Below are 16,808 nucleotides of genomic sequence, written 5' to 3'. Positions count from 1 at the left end.
ATTGGTGACCAGTCTAGTAACTCCTTTATCAGCTCTAACAGGTGCTAAAGGAGGAACAAAAGTTACATGCAAAAATAACATGCAAGAAAAAAAGAGGAGGGGCTTATAATAGAACCTGAATGACGGGTTGCTACTACACGCACACACACACACACACACACACACACACACACACACACACACACACACACACACACACACACACACACACACACACACACACACACACACACACACACACACACACACACACACACACACACACACACACACAGGCAGCAAAGCTTGCAGATCATCCAATCATCTTCTCACACGGCCTCATACAGATCTACAGGGACATCGAGCACCAGAAAATAGAGATTACATTTATTTTAAAACACCAGGTACAGTAAAAACATTTTATGTGCTTTTTTGTGATCTGGTCTGTCTTTACTAAACAAGTTAGGTCTAGTCTGTCTTTACTAAACAAGTTAGATCTAGTCTGTCTTTACTAAACAAGTTAGATCTAGTCTGTCCTTACTAAACAAGTTAGGTCTAGTCTGTCTTTACTAAACACGTTAGATCTAGTCTGTCCTTACTAAACAAGTTAGGTCTAGTCTGTCTTTACTAAACACGTTAGATCTAGTCTGTCCTTACTAAACAAGTTAGGTCTAGTCTGTCCTTACTAAACAAGTTAGATCTAGTCTGTCCTTACTAAACAAGTTAGGTCTTGTCTGTCCTTACTAAACAAGTTAGATCTTGTCTGTCCTTACTAAACAAGTTAGATCTAGCCTGTCCTTACTAAACAAGTTAGATCTAGTCTGTCCTTACTAAACAAGTTAGATCTAGTCTGTCCTTACTAAACAAGTTAGATCTAGTCTGTCCTTACTAAACAAGTTAGGTCTAGTCTGTCCTTACTAAACAAGTTAGATCTAGTCTGTCCTTACTAAACAAGTTAGGTCTAGTCTGTCCTTACTAAACAAGTTAGATCTAGTCTGTCCTTACTAAACAAGTTAGGTCTTGTCTGTCCTTACTAAACAAGTTAGATCTTGTCTGTCCTTACTAAACAAGTTAGATCTAGTCTGTCCTTACTAAACAAGTTAGATCTAGTCTGTCCTTACTAAACAAGTTAGATCTAGCCTGTCCTTACTAAACAAGTTAGATCTAGTCTGTCCTTACTAAACACGCTAGATCTAGTTTGTGATGTATTTTTCGTAATTTTCTCTCTAGGAAGGAATATGCCCGAATCTAGCTCACAATTAACAACTTGATACTTTATTTGATCTAATCTGAGTTCATCTAGGTCTGCTCTAATCTGAGTTCAATCTAGGTCTGCTCTAATCTGAGTTAATCTAGGTCTGCTCTAATCTGAGTTAATCTAGGTCTGCTCTAATCTGAGTTAATCTATGTCTGCTCTAATCTGAGTTCAATCTAGGTCTGCTCTAATCTGAGTATATCTAGGTCTGATCTAATCTGAGTTCATCTAGGTCTGCTCTAATCTGAGTTCAATCTAGGTCTGCTCTAATCTGAGTTCATCTAGGTCTGATCTAATCTGAGTTCAATCTAGGTCTGCTCTAATCTGAGTTCATTTAGGTCTGCTCTAATCTGAGTTCATCTAGGTCTGATCTAATTGAGTTCATCTAGGTCTGCTCTAATCTGAGTTCATCTAGGTCTGATCTAATCTGAGTTCATCTAGGCCTGATCTAATCTGAGTTCAATCTAGGTCTGCTCTAATCTGAGTTCATTGAGGTCTGCTCTAATCTGAGGTCATCTAAATCTGATCTAATCTGAGTTCATCGAGGTCTGCTCTCCAGTCTTGAGTTGTTTATGATCAGATACAACAACAGTTGTAATCAATTATATATATATATATACACTGAGTGTACAAACCATTAGGAACACCTTCCTAATATTGAGTTGCACCCCCTTTGTCCTCAGAACAGCTCAAGTCACCGGGGCATGGACTCTACAAGGTGTCAAAAGTGTTCCACACTACCCGACCCCGTTCAGAGGCACATAAATGTTTTATCTTGCCCATTCACCCTCTGAATAGCAACACATACACAATCCATGTTTCAATTGTCTCAAGGCCTAATAATCCTTCTTTACCCTGTCTCCTTCACTTCATCTACACTGATTGAAGCAGATTTAACAAGTGGCATTAATAAGGGATCATATCTTTCACCTGGATTCACCTGGTCAGTCTATGTCATGGAAAGAGCAGGTGTTCCTCATGTTTTATACACTCAGTGAATATTTATATCCTTTTTTATATGAAGTTTTTCCAGAATAATAAAGCAGTACTATCAAAATGTATAATAAGTTGACATTACTGGAAACTTAAATACAGTAAAAAAATATAAAATATAAATATATACAGTATTTTCTACATTAAAACATGGTACGGTAAATGTGACAGATTTCCCCTTCTGTTTATGACGTTCACTTTTAACTTTAACAGGTATACTGTTTTGTAACTATTTAAACCTCGCATTCATTGTCATGTAGTTAAATATTTTCTTCCCCTTAAGTTTCATGTTCCTGGATCCTTCAGGAGATTACATTTCAAACTAACACTTGACTCATCCAGGAGTGGTCCCAAATGACACCCTATTCCCTATTGGGCCCTGTTCAAAAGAAGGGCACTATATAGGGAATAGGGTGGCATTTGGAACTCATGTACAGTATATTGTCTCTTGATGGATGTGCTGCCAAATGAAAATGTGCTCAAACCTGCTGGGCTGTTCATGTTGATGACGTTTCATGATAATCGTCAAGAGGGCTCACGTTACTAGGTTACCACAGTTGTTTTAGTCCAACGATAACAACTGTCCTACTGTCACTAGTAGAAAGAGGAGGAAGGGAAGCGCTACTAAGGTACACTATAGTACATTTTGGTAGATAGAAGGTGCTCTTTGGTAAAAGGGGTGAATTGGTCATAAAATAGAAAGGAGGACCAAGGCACTCTTCATATAATTCATTAAAATGCCTTTATTTGTATAGCATGTTCAATAGAAACAAAGTTTTAAAAATCGACATGTTTCGGCTGCATGGCCTTCGTCAGGGAGTATGGCCTTCGTCAGGGAGTATGGCCTCCGTCAGGGAGTATGGCCTCCGTCAGGGAGTATGGCCTCCGTCAGGGAGTATGGCCTCCGTCAGGGAGTATGGCCTCCATCAGGGAGTATGGCCTCCGTCAGGGAGTATGGCCTCCGTCAGTGTGTATGGCCTCCGTCAGGGAGTATGGCCTCCGTCAGGGAGTATGGCCTTCGTCAGGGAGTATGGCCTCCGTCAGGGAGTATGGCCTCCGTCAGGGAGTATGGCCTTCGTCAGGGAGTATGGCCTTCGTCAGGGAGTATGGCCTCCGTCAGGGAGTATGGCCTCCGTCAGGGAGTATGGCCTTCGTCAGGGAGTATGGCCTCCGTCAGGGAGTATGGCCTCCGTCAGGGATTTGATTTCGTCTGATTTTTTAAACTTTGTTTCTATTGAACATACCATACAAATAAAGGTAATTTAATTAATGATATGAAGAGTGCCTTGGTCCTCCTTTCTATTTGATGTCCTATTGTCACGTTCCACAGCAAGAAAACCAAATATGTCACTGAAACAGAAGGGGGAACTAAAAGTCAATGACAACAACCAAAACGACACGGCTGGGGTTTTAGGAGGGGTTCTGAGAGACACTCATGGTGTCCACTGAACGTTGACTAGCAACAACAACTGGATCCTAAAAGACTTCCACCATGAGACCCACTAAATTCACCAAGAACAGGCAAACAAAATGAAAACACACACCAAACTTAAAGACATGAAGTAAACCACAACTAAAGGAGTTAACCCTCCACATCTATCAAGACAACTAAAGGAGTTAACCCTCCACATCTCTCAAGACAACTAGAGTAGTTAACCCTCCACATCTATCAAGACAACTAGAGGAGTTAACCCTCCACATCTATCAAGACAACTAGAGGAGTTAACCCTCCACATCTATCAAGACAACTAGAGGAGTTAACCCTCCACATCTATCAAGACAACTAGAGGAGTTAACCCTCCACATCTATCAAGACAACTAGAGGAGTTAACCCTCCACATCTATCAAGACAACTAAAGGAGTTAACCCTCCACATATCTCAAGACAACTAGAGGAGTTAACCCTCCACATCTATCAAGACAACTAGAGTAGTTAACCCTCCACATCTATCAAGACAACTAGAGTAGTTAACCCTCCACATCTATCAAGACAACTAGAGGAGTTAACCCTCCACATCTATCAAGACAACTAGAGGAGTTAACCCTCCACATCTATCAAGACAACTAGAGGAGTTAACCCTCCACATCTATCAAGACAACTAGAGGAGTTAACCCTCCACATCTACCAAGACAACTAGAGGAGTTAACCCTCCACATCTATCAAGACAACTAGAGGAGTTAACCCTCCACATCTATCAAGACAACTAGAGGAGTTAACCCTCCACATCTATCAAGACAACTAGAGGAGTTAACCCTCCATATCTATCAAGACAACTAAAGGAGTTAACCCTCCACATCTATCAAGACAACTAAAGGAGTTAACCCTCCACATCTACCAAGACAACTAGAGGAGTTAACCCTCCACATCTATTAAGACAACTAGAGGAGTTAACCCTCCACATCTACCAAGACAACTAAAGGAGTTAACCCTCCACATCTATCAAGACAACTAAAGGAGTTAACCCTCCACATCTATCAAGACAACTAGAGGAGTTAACCCTCCACATCTACCAAGACAACTAGAGGAGTTAACCCTCCACATCTATCAAGACAACTAGAGGAGTTAACCCTCCACATCTACCAAGACAACTAAAGGTGTTAACCCTCCACATCTACCAAGACAACTAGAGGAGTTAACCCTCCACATCTACCAAGACAACTAGAGGAGTTAACCCTCCACATCTACCAAGACAACTAGAGGAGTTAACCCTCCACATCTACCAAGACAACTAAAGGAGTTAACCCTCCACATCTATTAAGACAACTAGAGGAGTTAACCCTCCACATCTACCAAGACAACTAGAGGAGTTAACCCTCCACATCTATCAAGACAACTAAAGGAGTTAACCCTCCACATCTATCAAGACAACTAAAGGAGTTAACCCTCCTCATCTACCAAGACAACTAGAGGAGTTAACACTCCACATCTATCAAGACAACTAGAGGAGTTAACCCTCCACATCTACCAAGACAACTAGAGGAGTTAACCCTCCACATCTACCAAGACAACTAAAGGAGTTAACCCTCCACATCTACCAAGACAACTAAATGAGTTAACCCTCCACATCTCTCAAGACAACTAGAGGAGTTAACCCTCCACATCTATCAAGACAACTAGAGGAGTTAACCCTCCACATCTATCAAGACAACTTGAGGAGTTAACCCTCCACATCTACCAAGACAACTAGAGGAGTTAACCCTCCACATCTACCAAGACAACTAAAGGAGTTAACCCTCCACATCTACCAAGACAACTAAAGGAGTTAACCCTCCACATCTCTCAAGACAACTAAAGGAGTTAACCCTCCACATCTATCAAGACAACTAGAGGAGTTAACCCTCCACATCTATCAAGACAACTTGAGGAGTTAACCCTCCACATCTACCAAGACAACTAGAGGAGTTAACCCTCCACATCTACCAAGACAACTAAAGGAGTTAACCCTCCACATCTACCAAGACAACTAAAGGAGTTAACCCTCCACATCTCTCAAGACAACTAAAGGAGTTAACCCTCCACATCTACCAAGACAACTAGAGGAGTTAACCCTCCACATCTACCAAGACAACTAAAGGTTCAGTTCTAATTGACTCAACGGACAAAAAAATCTTAACCAGATGTAATTCTTCCCAAATGTTCAATACAGCTCCTTTCAGACATAACATCTTTCCACCACAAATATATATATACTCCAATGTAGGCACTCCTCCTTCTCTCCAATCCTTTCAACTTTTATGGTTTAACAGGAAGACGAAGTGACAGAGTAATAAACCGTTCCGTCTCCCTTAACCCTTAAGGTGACCTGACCTCAACCCACTTGATGTCTAAACCAAAGGTCTCCACCCATAGTTAGTTACTCACCTATAGTTCTCCCGTGACTTCCTCCCGTCCACCCAGCACATTCCTACAGATAACCATTAACTTCTGATGTAAAACCAGTCTCTATCCCCCCCCAGATACTATAGTATTACTGATGTAACAACCAGTCTCTATCCCCCCTCAGATACTATAGTATTACTGATGTAACCAGTCTCTATCCCCCCTCAGATACTATAGTATTACTGATGTAACAACCAGTCTCTATCCCCCTCAGATACTATAGTATTACTGATGTAACAACCAGTCTCTATCCCCCTCAGATACTATAGTATTACTGATGTAACAACCAGTCTCTATCCCCCCTCAGATACTATAGTATTACTGATGTAACAACCAGTCTCTATCCCCCCTCAGATACTATAGTATTACTGATGTAACAACCAGTCTCTATCCCCCCTCAGATACTATAGTATTACTGATGTAACAACCAGTCTCTATCCCCCCTCAGATACTATAGTATTACTGATGTAACAACCAGTCTCTATCACTCCTCAGATACTATAGTATTACTGATGTAACAACCAGTCTCTATCCCCCCTCAGGTACTATAGTATTACTGATGTAACAACCAGTCTCTATCCCCCCTGAGATACTATAGTATTACTGATGTAACAACCAGTCTCTATCCCCCCTCAGATACTATAGTATTACTGATGTAACCAGTCTCTATCCCCCCTCAGATACTATAGTATTACTGATGTAACAACCAGTCTCTATCCCCCTCAGATACTATAGTATTACTGATGTAACAACCAGTCTCTATCCCCCCTCAGATACTATAGTATTACTGATGTAACAACCAGTCTCTATCCCCCCTCAGATACTATAGTATTACTGATGTAACAACCAGTCTCTATCCCCCCTCAGATACTATAGTATTACTGATGTAACAACCAGTCTCGATCCCCCTCAGATACTATAGTATTACTGATGTAACAACCAGTCTCTATCCCCCCTCAGATACTATAGTATTACTGATGTAACAACCAGTCTCTATCCCCCCCCCCCCCAGATACTATAGTATTACTGATGTAACAACCAGTCTCTATTCCCCCTCAGATACTATAGTTTTACTGATGTAACAACCAGTCTCTCTCCCCCCTCAGGTACTATAGTATTACTGATGTAACAACCAGTCTCTATCACCCCTCAGATACTGTAGTATTATTGATGTAACAACCAGTCTCTATCACCCCTCAGATACTATAGTATTACTGATGTAACAACCAGTCTCTCTCCCCCCTCAGGTACTATAGTATTACTGATGTAACAACCAGTCTCTATCCCCCCTCAGGTACTATAGTATTACTGATGTAACAACCAGTCTCTATCCCCCCTCAGATACTATAGTATTACTGATGTAACAACCAGTCTCTAACCCCCCTCAGATACTATAGTATTACTGATGTAACAACCAGTCTCTTTCCCCCCTCAGATACTATAGTATTACTGATGTAACAACCAGTCTCTATCCCCCCTCAGGTACTATAGTATTACTGATGTAACAACCAATCTCTATCCCCCCTCAGATACTATAGTATTACTGATGTAACAACCAGTCTCTATCCCCCCTCAGATACTATAGTATTACTGATGTAACAACCAGTCTCTATCCCCGCTCAGAAACTATAGTATTACTGATGTATCAGCCAGTCTCTATCCCCCCTCAGATACTATAGTATTACTGATGTAACAACCAGTCTCTATCCCCCCTCAGGTACTATAGTATTACTGATGTAACAACCAGTCTCTATCACCCCTCAGATACGATAGTATTACTGATGTAACAACCAGTCTCTATCACCCCTCAGATACTATAGTATTACTGATGTAACAACCAGTCTCTATCCCCCCTCAGATACTATAGTATTACTGATGTAACAACCAGTCTCTATCCCCCCTCAGATACTATAGTATTACTGATGTAACAACCAGTCTCTTTCCCCCCTCAGAAACTATAATATTACTGATCTAACAACCAGTCTCTATCCCTCCTCAGATACTATAGTATTACTGATGTAACAACCAGTCTCTATCCCCCCTCAGATACTATAGTATTACTGATGTAACAACCAGTCTCTATCCCCCCTCAGATACTACAGTAATACTCATGTAACAACCAGTCTCTATCCCCCCTCAGATACTATAGTAATACTGATGTAACAACCAGTCTCTATCCCCCCTCAGATACTATAGTAATACTGATGTAACAACCAGTCTCTATCCCCCCTCAGATACTATAGTAATACTGATGTAACAACCAGTCTCTTTCCCCCCTCAGATTCTATAGTTTTACTGATGTAACAACCAGTCTCTATCCCCCCTCAGATACTATAGTATTACTGATGTAACAACCAGTCTCTATCCCCCCTCAGATACTATAGTATTACTGATGTAACAACCAGTCTCTATCCCCCCTCAGATACTATAGTAATACTGATGTAACAACCAGTCTCTTTCCCCCCTCAGATTCTATAGTTTTACTGATGTAACAACCAGTCTCTATCCCCCCTCAGATACTATAGTATTACTGATGTAACAACCAGTCTCTATCCCCCCTCAGATACTATAGTATTACTGATGTAACAACCAGTCTCTATCCCCCCTCAGATACTATAGTATTACTGATGTAACAACCAGTCTCTTTCCCCACTCAGATACTATAGTATTACTGATGTAACAACCAGTCTCTATCCCCCCTCAGATACTATAGTATTACTGATGTAACAACCAGTCTCTATCCCCCCTCAGATACTATAGTATTACTTCAACCAGTCTCTATCACCCCTCAGATACTATAGTATTACTGATGTAACAACCAGTCTCTTTCCCCCCTCAGATACTATAGTATTACTGATGTAACAACCAGTCTCTATCCCCCCTCAGATACTACAGTAATACTCATGTAACAACCAGTCTCTATCCCCCCTCAGATACTATAGTAATACTGATGTAACAACCAGTCTCTATCCCCCCTCAGATACTATAGTATTACTGATGTAACAACCAGTCTCTATCACCCCTCAGATACTATAGTATTACTGATGTAACAACCAGTCTCTATCACCCCTCAGATACTATAGTATTACTGATGTAACAACCAGTCTCTTTCCCCCCTCAGATACTATAGTATTACTGATGTAACAACCATTCTCTATCCCCCCTCAGATACTATAGTATTACTGATGTAACAACCAGTCTCTATCCCCCCTCAGATACTATAGTATTACTGATGTAACAACCAGTCTCTATCCCCCCTCAGATACTATAGTATTACTGATGTAACAACCAGTCTCTATCCCCCCCCAGATACTATAGTATTACTGATGTAACAACCAGTCTCTATCACTCCTCAGATACTATAGTATTACTGATGTAACAACCAGTCTCTCTCCCCCCTCAGATACTATAGTATTACTGATGTAACAACCAGTCTCTATCCCCCCTCAGGTACTATAGTATTACTGATGTAACAACCAGTCTCTATCCCCCCTGAGATACTATAGTATTACTGATGTAACAACCAGTCTCTATCCCCCCTCAGATACTATAGTATTACTGATGTAACCAGTCTCTATCCCCCCTCAGATACTATAGTATTACTGATGTAACAACCAGTCTCTATCCCCCTCAGATACTATAGTATTACTGATGTAACAACCAGTCTCTATCCCCCCTCAGATACTATAGTATTACTGATGTAACAACCAGTCTCTATCCCCCCTCAGATACTATAGTATTACTGATGTAACAACCAGTCTCTATCCCCCCTCAGATACTATAGTATTACTGATGTAACAACCAGTCTCTTTCCCCACTCAGATACTATAGTATTACTGATGTAACAACCAGTCTCTATCCCCCCTCAGATACTATAGTATTACTGATGTAACAACCAGTCTCTATCCCCCCCCCCCAGATACTATAGTATTACTGATGTAACAACCAGTCTCTATTCCCCCTCAGATACTATAGTTTTACTGATGTAACAACCAGTCTCTCTCCCCCCTCAGGTACTATAGTATTACTGATGTAACAACCAGTCTCTATCACCCCTCAGATACTGTAGTATTATTGATGTAACAACCAGTCTCTATCACCCCTCAGATACTATAGTATTACTGATGTAACAACCAGTCTCTCTCCCCCCTCAGGTACTATAGTATTACTGATGTAACAACCAGTCTCTATCCCCCCTCAGGTACTATAGTATTACTGATGTAACAACCAGTCTCTATCCCCCCTCAGATACTATAGTATTACTGATGTAACAACCAGTCTCTAACCCCCCTCAGATACTATAGTATTACTGATGTAACAACCAGTCTCTTTCCCCCCTCAGATACTATAGTATTACTGATGTAACAACCAGTCTCTATCCCCCCTCAGGTACTATAGTATTACTGATGTAACAACCAATCTCTATCCCCCCTCAGATACTATAGTATTACTGATGTAACAACCAGTCTCTATCCCCCCTCAGATACTATAGTATTACTGATGTAACAACCAGTCTCTATCCCCGCTCAGAAACTATAGTATTACTGATGTATCAGCCAGTCTCTATCCCCCCTCAGATACTATAGTATTACTGATGTAACAACCAGTCTCTATCCCCCCTCAGGTACTATAGTATTACTGATGTAACAACCAGTCTCTATCACCCCTCAGATACGATAGTATTACTGATGTAACAACCAGTCTCTATCACCCCTCAGATACTATAGTATTACTGATGTAACAACCAGTCTCTATCCCCCCTCAGATACTATAGTATTACTGATGTAACAACCAGTCTCTATCCCCCCTCAGATACTATAGTAATACTGATGTAACAACCAGTCTCTTTCCCCCCTCAGATTCTATAGTTTTACTGATGTAACAACCAGTCTCTATCCCCCCTCAGATACTATAGTATTACTGATGTAACAACCAGTCTCTATCCCCCCTCAGATACTATAGTATTACTGATGTAACAACCAGTCTCTATCCCCCCTCAGATACTATAGTATTACTGATGTAACAACCAGTCTCTTTCCCCACTCAGATACTATAGTATTACTGATGTAACAACCAGTCTCTATCCCCCCTCAGATACTATAGTATTACTGATGTAACAACCAGTCTCTATCCCCCCTCAGATACTATAGTATTACTGATGTAACAACCAGTCTCTATCCCCCCTCAGATACTATAGTATTACTTCAACCAGTCTCTATCACCCCTCAGATACTATAGTATTACTGATGTAACAACCAGTCTCTTTCCCCCCTCAGATACTATAGTATTACTGATGTAACAACCATTCTCTATCCCCCCTCAGATACTATAGTATTACTGATGTAACAACCAGTCTCTATCCCCCCTCAGATACTATAGTATTACTGATGTAACAACCAGTCTCTTTCCCCCCTCAGATACTATAGTAATACTGATGTAACAACCAGTCTCTATCCCCCCTCAGATACTATAGTAATACTGATGTAACAACCAGTCTCTATCCCCCCTCAGATACTATAGTAATACTGATGTAACAACCAGTCTCTATCCCCCCTCAGATACTATAGTATTACTGATGTAACAACCAGTCTCTTTCCCCCCTCAGATACTATAGTAATACTGATGTAACAACCAGTCTCTATCCCCCCTCAGATACTATAGTAATACTGATGTAACAACCAGTCTCTTTCCCCCCTCAGAAACTATAATATTACTTCTGATCTATCATGTCTCTAATCCACGTTTAACCCAGAATCCAACAGTGCCAACCCTCCACATCTATCAAGACAACTGAAGCACTTGGCCAGCCACTCTTAAATAGCACCTGGGCCAGCCACTCTTAAATATCACCTGGGCCAGCCACTCTTAAATAGCACCTGGGCCAGCCACTCTTAAATAGCACCTGGGCCAGCCACTCTTAAATATCACCTGGGCCAGCCACTCTTAAATATCACCTGGGCAGCCGCTCTTAAATATCACCTGGGCCAGACGCTCTTAAATATAACCTGGGCCAGCCACTCTTAAATATCACCTGGGCCAGCCACTCTTAAATATCACCTGGGCCAGCCACTCTTAAATATCACCTGGGCCAGCCACTCTTAAATATCACCTGGGCCAGACTCTCTTAAATAGCACCTGGGCCAGCCACTCTTAAATAGCACCTGGGCCAGCCACTCTTAAATATCACCTGGGCCAGCCACTCTTAAATATCACCTGGGCAGCCGCTCTTAAATATCACCTGGGCCAGACGCTCTTAAATATAACCTGGGCCAGCCACTCTTAAATATCACCTGGGCCAGCCACTCTTAAATATCACCTGGGCCAGCCACTCTTAAATATCACCTGGGCCAGCCACTCTTAAATATCACCTGGGCCAGCCACTCTTAAATATCACCTGGGCCAGACTCTCTTAAATATCACCTGGGCCAGCCACTCTTAAATAGCACCTGGGCCAGCCACTCTTAAATATCACCTGGGCCAGACGCTCTTAAATATCACCTGGGCCAGCCACTCTTAAATATCACCTGCGCCAGCCACTCTTAAATATCACCTGGGCCAGCCACTCTTAAATATCACCTGGGCCAGACGCTCTTAAATATCACCTTGGCCAGCCACTCTTAAATATCACCTGGGCCAGCCACTCTTAAATATCACCTGGGCCAGCCACTCTTAAATATCACCTGGGCCAGACTCTCTTAAATAGCACCTGGGCCAGCCACTCTTAAATATCACCTGGGCCAGCCACTCTTAAATATCACCTTGGCCAGCCACTCTTAAATAGCACCTGGGCCAGCCACTCTTAAATATCACCTGGGCCAGCCACTCTTAAATATCACCTGGGCCAGACTCTCTTAAATATCACCTGGGCCAGCCACTCTTAAATAGCACCTGGGCCAGCCACTCTTAAATATCACCTGGGCCAGACGCTCTTAAATATCACCTGGGCCAGCCACTCTTAAATATCACCTGGGCCAGCCACTCTTAAATATCACCTGGGCCAGCCACTCTTAAATATCACCTGGGCCAGCCACTCTTAAATATCACCTGGGCCAGCCACTCTTAAATATCACCTGGGCCAGCCACTCTTAAATATAACCTGGGCCAGACGCTCTTAAATATCACCTGGGCCAGCCACTCTTAAATATAACCTGGGCCAGCACAGGTGAAGCACCTTCTAATTAACGAGATGGACAAGCCAGCACAGGTGTAACACAAACTGACTAACGAGGTGACACCAATTGGTGCGTTCTACGTGCTAACATCCAACCTCGAAATAGAAAAATAAAATTAAACAGCCTGTAACACTTTTGCCAGTGTAGTGATGTAGGGAACAGCCACATTAGTGCACTCCAACTATACTGTATATGGAAGGTAACTTAACTGTATCACCATGAACTGTATTGTTTAATGCTGTCTGTTTTCTCTCTCTCCCCCTCTCTATATCCATCTTTCTCCCTCTCTCTCCCCCTCCCTCTCCCTCTCTCCCCTCCCTCTCCCTCTCTCTCTCCCTCTCTCCCTCTCTCTCTCTCTCTCTCTCTCTATTCATCTCTCTCTCTCTCTCTCTCTCTCTATTCATCTCTCTCTCTCTCTCTCTCTACCCATCCCCCTCTCTCTCTCTCCCTCTTTCCCTCTCTCTCTCTCTCTCTCTCTCTCCCTCCCCCAGGGGTACCATGGTACGAACATTGAACAATATGGCGGAGCTGAGAGCTTCAAGGTTTGGTCGTCCCTCACCCCGGCACGGACTCAAGCTCCTTTTCTGGTTCGCCAACGATTACATCGTCTACAAAAATGACAACCAGATGGTTGCAAATTACAACCCCAAAGAAGAACGCTTTGGTTTCCATTACTTCATGAACAGACGTGAGTGTGAAAACGACGTCTGCAAGAGGCTGCTTCCTTATGGTGACTACCCGTTCTATGAGGTGGGCAACCTCCACCTCCCAGCATCTGATTCCATGCCTGAGTACGTCAGGAAGTACAACACTGGTGACATAGATACCAGCAACATGGACCGCCTCATCATCAGTATGCGTCCAGACATGACAGTGGATAAGGTCTATGTGACCCAGCACGAGGACCTGAGGAGCTTCGACCCGGTCAACACATATTGCATCAGCAGGGGGTTGCTCATGACCATACGTGGCCAATCATTGGAGATCTTCCTGAAAGAGGCGGGCTATTCCACTCATGAGAAAAATGTTATTATGTATCAGGGCATCGCCCCGATGGAGTCTGGGGATACCAGAAATGATATGGAAGGTGGATTCAGAGCTGCACCCAGAGCTGCACCCAGAGTTCCACCCAGAGCTGCACCAGGATTCTGGGAAAGCTACTGTACCATACTGTAACCAGGCTTCTGGGATAGCTACTGTACCATACTGTAACCAGGCTTCTGGGATAGCTACTGTACCATACTGTAACCAGGCTACTGGGAAAGCTACTGTACCATACTGTAACCAGGCTTCTGGGAAAGCTACTGTACCATACTGTAACCAGGCTTCTGGGAAAGCTACTGTACCATACTGTAGATCCGTGTCCTTAGGTCCTGGTCCTGGGGACCCTGAAGGGGGGAACCTTTTAGTTTCTTGCCCTAGCACATTGCATTTCATTTTGGTATGTTCATTTTCACTAATACACTTGGTCATTTATCAGACGCTCTTATCCAGAGTGACTTCAGTGCATTAAAGGCAGATAAACAGCAACATACTGTATCACAGTCAGAGCAAGTCAACTGTTTCTGTTACCATTACTGAGAGGGTTGTTGCTGTTGGGGCCTGCTACTGGATAATGTACTTCTGTGTTTTAAAATACAAAATACATGCATTTTAATTAAATACACTTCAAAATACAAGTATTTGGTAGTTTATTTTTCAAAGATTGATCTTTATGTTATTTTTTGTTGTTGTATTTTGACATTTTTCACCTTCCCTGGTTGTAATCCATGTAGTTTCCTCTTCACTTTAACCCAAAACATAAATGTGACGACATTAAATCAATGTGGAAAGCTGATTGGATTTGCAAATCAACTACGTAAGAACATTTCATCTAGTGGCCGATAATGAATGCAACAATTAATCTTTCTCAAATTCTTTAGAGGCTAATTCATTGAGTCTATATACCAAATCTATACACCAAATCTATATACCAGTCTACCAAATCTATACACCAAATCTATATACCAGTCTACCAAGTCTATATACCAAATCTAGAGTCAATCTGATCTATGGTTCATGAGTAAATGTTTAAATTATGTTTTAGCATTAGCATGTGTGCTAACATGCGTCTATAGGTAGAGTGCGGCCATATTTGAATGTAGCAACTATTTTTTCTCAAAACTATTAAAGACAAAAATCAGAAGTGAATCTGATGTATTGTTCATAAAGTAGAAGATGATTCCAGATGGTTTTGAGCATTAGTGTTACGTATGTAAATAATGATTTGTTTCCTTGTTTTTAGAGATATCAGGACAACAACAACCTCTTTAGGGACTATTGTGATGAGTCCTCTTTAGGGACTATTGTGATGAGTCCTCTTTAGGGACTATTGTGATGAGTCCTCTTTAGGGACTATTGTGATGAGTCCTCTTTAGGGACTATTGTGATGAGTCCTCTTTAGGGACTATTGTGATGAGTCCTCTTTAGGGACTATTGTGATGAGTCCTCTTTAGGGACTATTGTGATGAGTCCTCTTTAGGGACTATTGTGATGAGTCCTCTTTAGGGACTATTGTGATGAGTCCTCTTTAGGCACCATTGTGATGAGTCCTCTTTAGGCACCATTGTGATGAGACCTCTTTAGGGACTATTGTGATGAGTCCTCTTTAGGCACCATTGTGATGAGTCCTCTTTAGGCACCATTGTGATGAGACCTCTTTAGGGACTATTGTGATGAGTCCTCTTTAGGGACTATTGTGATGAGTCCAAAGACCACTTTTGGAGTGAATCTGACTTTTAGTCCATGAGATGTCTATTTTAAATTATTATTTTAAGGATTAGTGTTACATAGTCAAAAAATAAATGTTTTACTTTTTAAGATATTAATGCCAAACTGAACATGGTTCATCATGGTAATGTCTTTGATGACCCTAAACAGTTTCAAGTTGATAGGCCATTGTGGAGTGGATTTACGAAGGATTTAAAACAGACACGTAAAATGGGTCCTAGAAGAGAGACGAGAACTGAGAATGTACATGACTGTAAGGTGTCTCTTTGTTTTTCTCAATCACTCTCCATCTCTTTCTCCTCTTCCGTCAGTCTGGAGTGCTGTTCCATCTGTGGCCACCAGGTGGAGTGAGAAGATCATGTAGAAACACATAGAACACCAACCAGCGCCATTAAACAACACACATCTTTCAGTTTAAATTAAATGTTTATTCTGTGATTCTCCTCATAGTTTCGACAATAAAAATAAAAAGAAAATAAACAGAAATGTCTATTTAGCTTTGCAACATAAAGGTATAAAGACACTGACACACATCAGTTCACGTTGATACAGCCTCCCTATGCTATGTGGTGTAATCCAGGCAGTATTATGTGGTGTAATCCAGGCAGTATTATGTGGTGTAATCCAGGCAGTACTATGTGGTGTAATCCAGGCAGTATTATGTGGTGTAATCCAGGCAGTATTATGTGGTGTAATCCAGGCAGTATTATGTGGTATAATCCAGGCAGTATTATGTGGTGTAATCCAGGCAGTACTATGTG

At 41.8% G+C, this 16,808-nt stretch overlaps 1 protein-coding gene across 1 annotated transcript; it reads left to right on the top strand.

Moving 5' to 3' along the window:
* The first annotated feature begins 274 nt into the window (after positions 1 to 274).
* LOC139567742 (uncharacterized) lies at positions 275 to 15,115 on the top strand. The gene is made up of 2 exons (XM_071389208.1): positions 275 to 383; positions 13,770 to 15,115. Exon 2 carries the CDS (start codon positions 13,777 to 13,779, stop codon positions 14,452 to 14,454), a length of 678 nt encoding a protein of 225 aa, XP_071245309.1. The 5' UTR covers positions 275 to 383; positions 13,770 to 13,776; the 3' UTR covers positions 14,455 to 15,115.
* Positions 15,116 to 16,808: the final 1,693 nt, after the last annotated feature.

The sequence above is a fragment of the Salvelinus alpinus genome, chromosome 1, assembly GCF_045679555.1.
Source record: "Salvelinus alpinus chromosome 1, SLU_Salpinus.1, whole genome shotgun sequence".
NCBI lineage: Eukaryota > Metazoa > Chordata > Actinopteri > Salmoniformes > Salmonidae > Salvelinus > Salvelinus alpinus.
This window is presented reverse-complemented; position numbering and strand designations above follow the sequence as displayed.

What these genes read in the sequence shown, in the direction of transcription:
- LOC139567742 (XM_071389208.1), top strand. Translation starts at nt 13,777, where the DNA reads ATGGTACGAACATTGAACAATATGGCGGAGCTGAGAGCTTCAAGGTTT.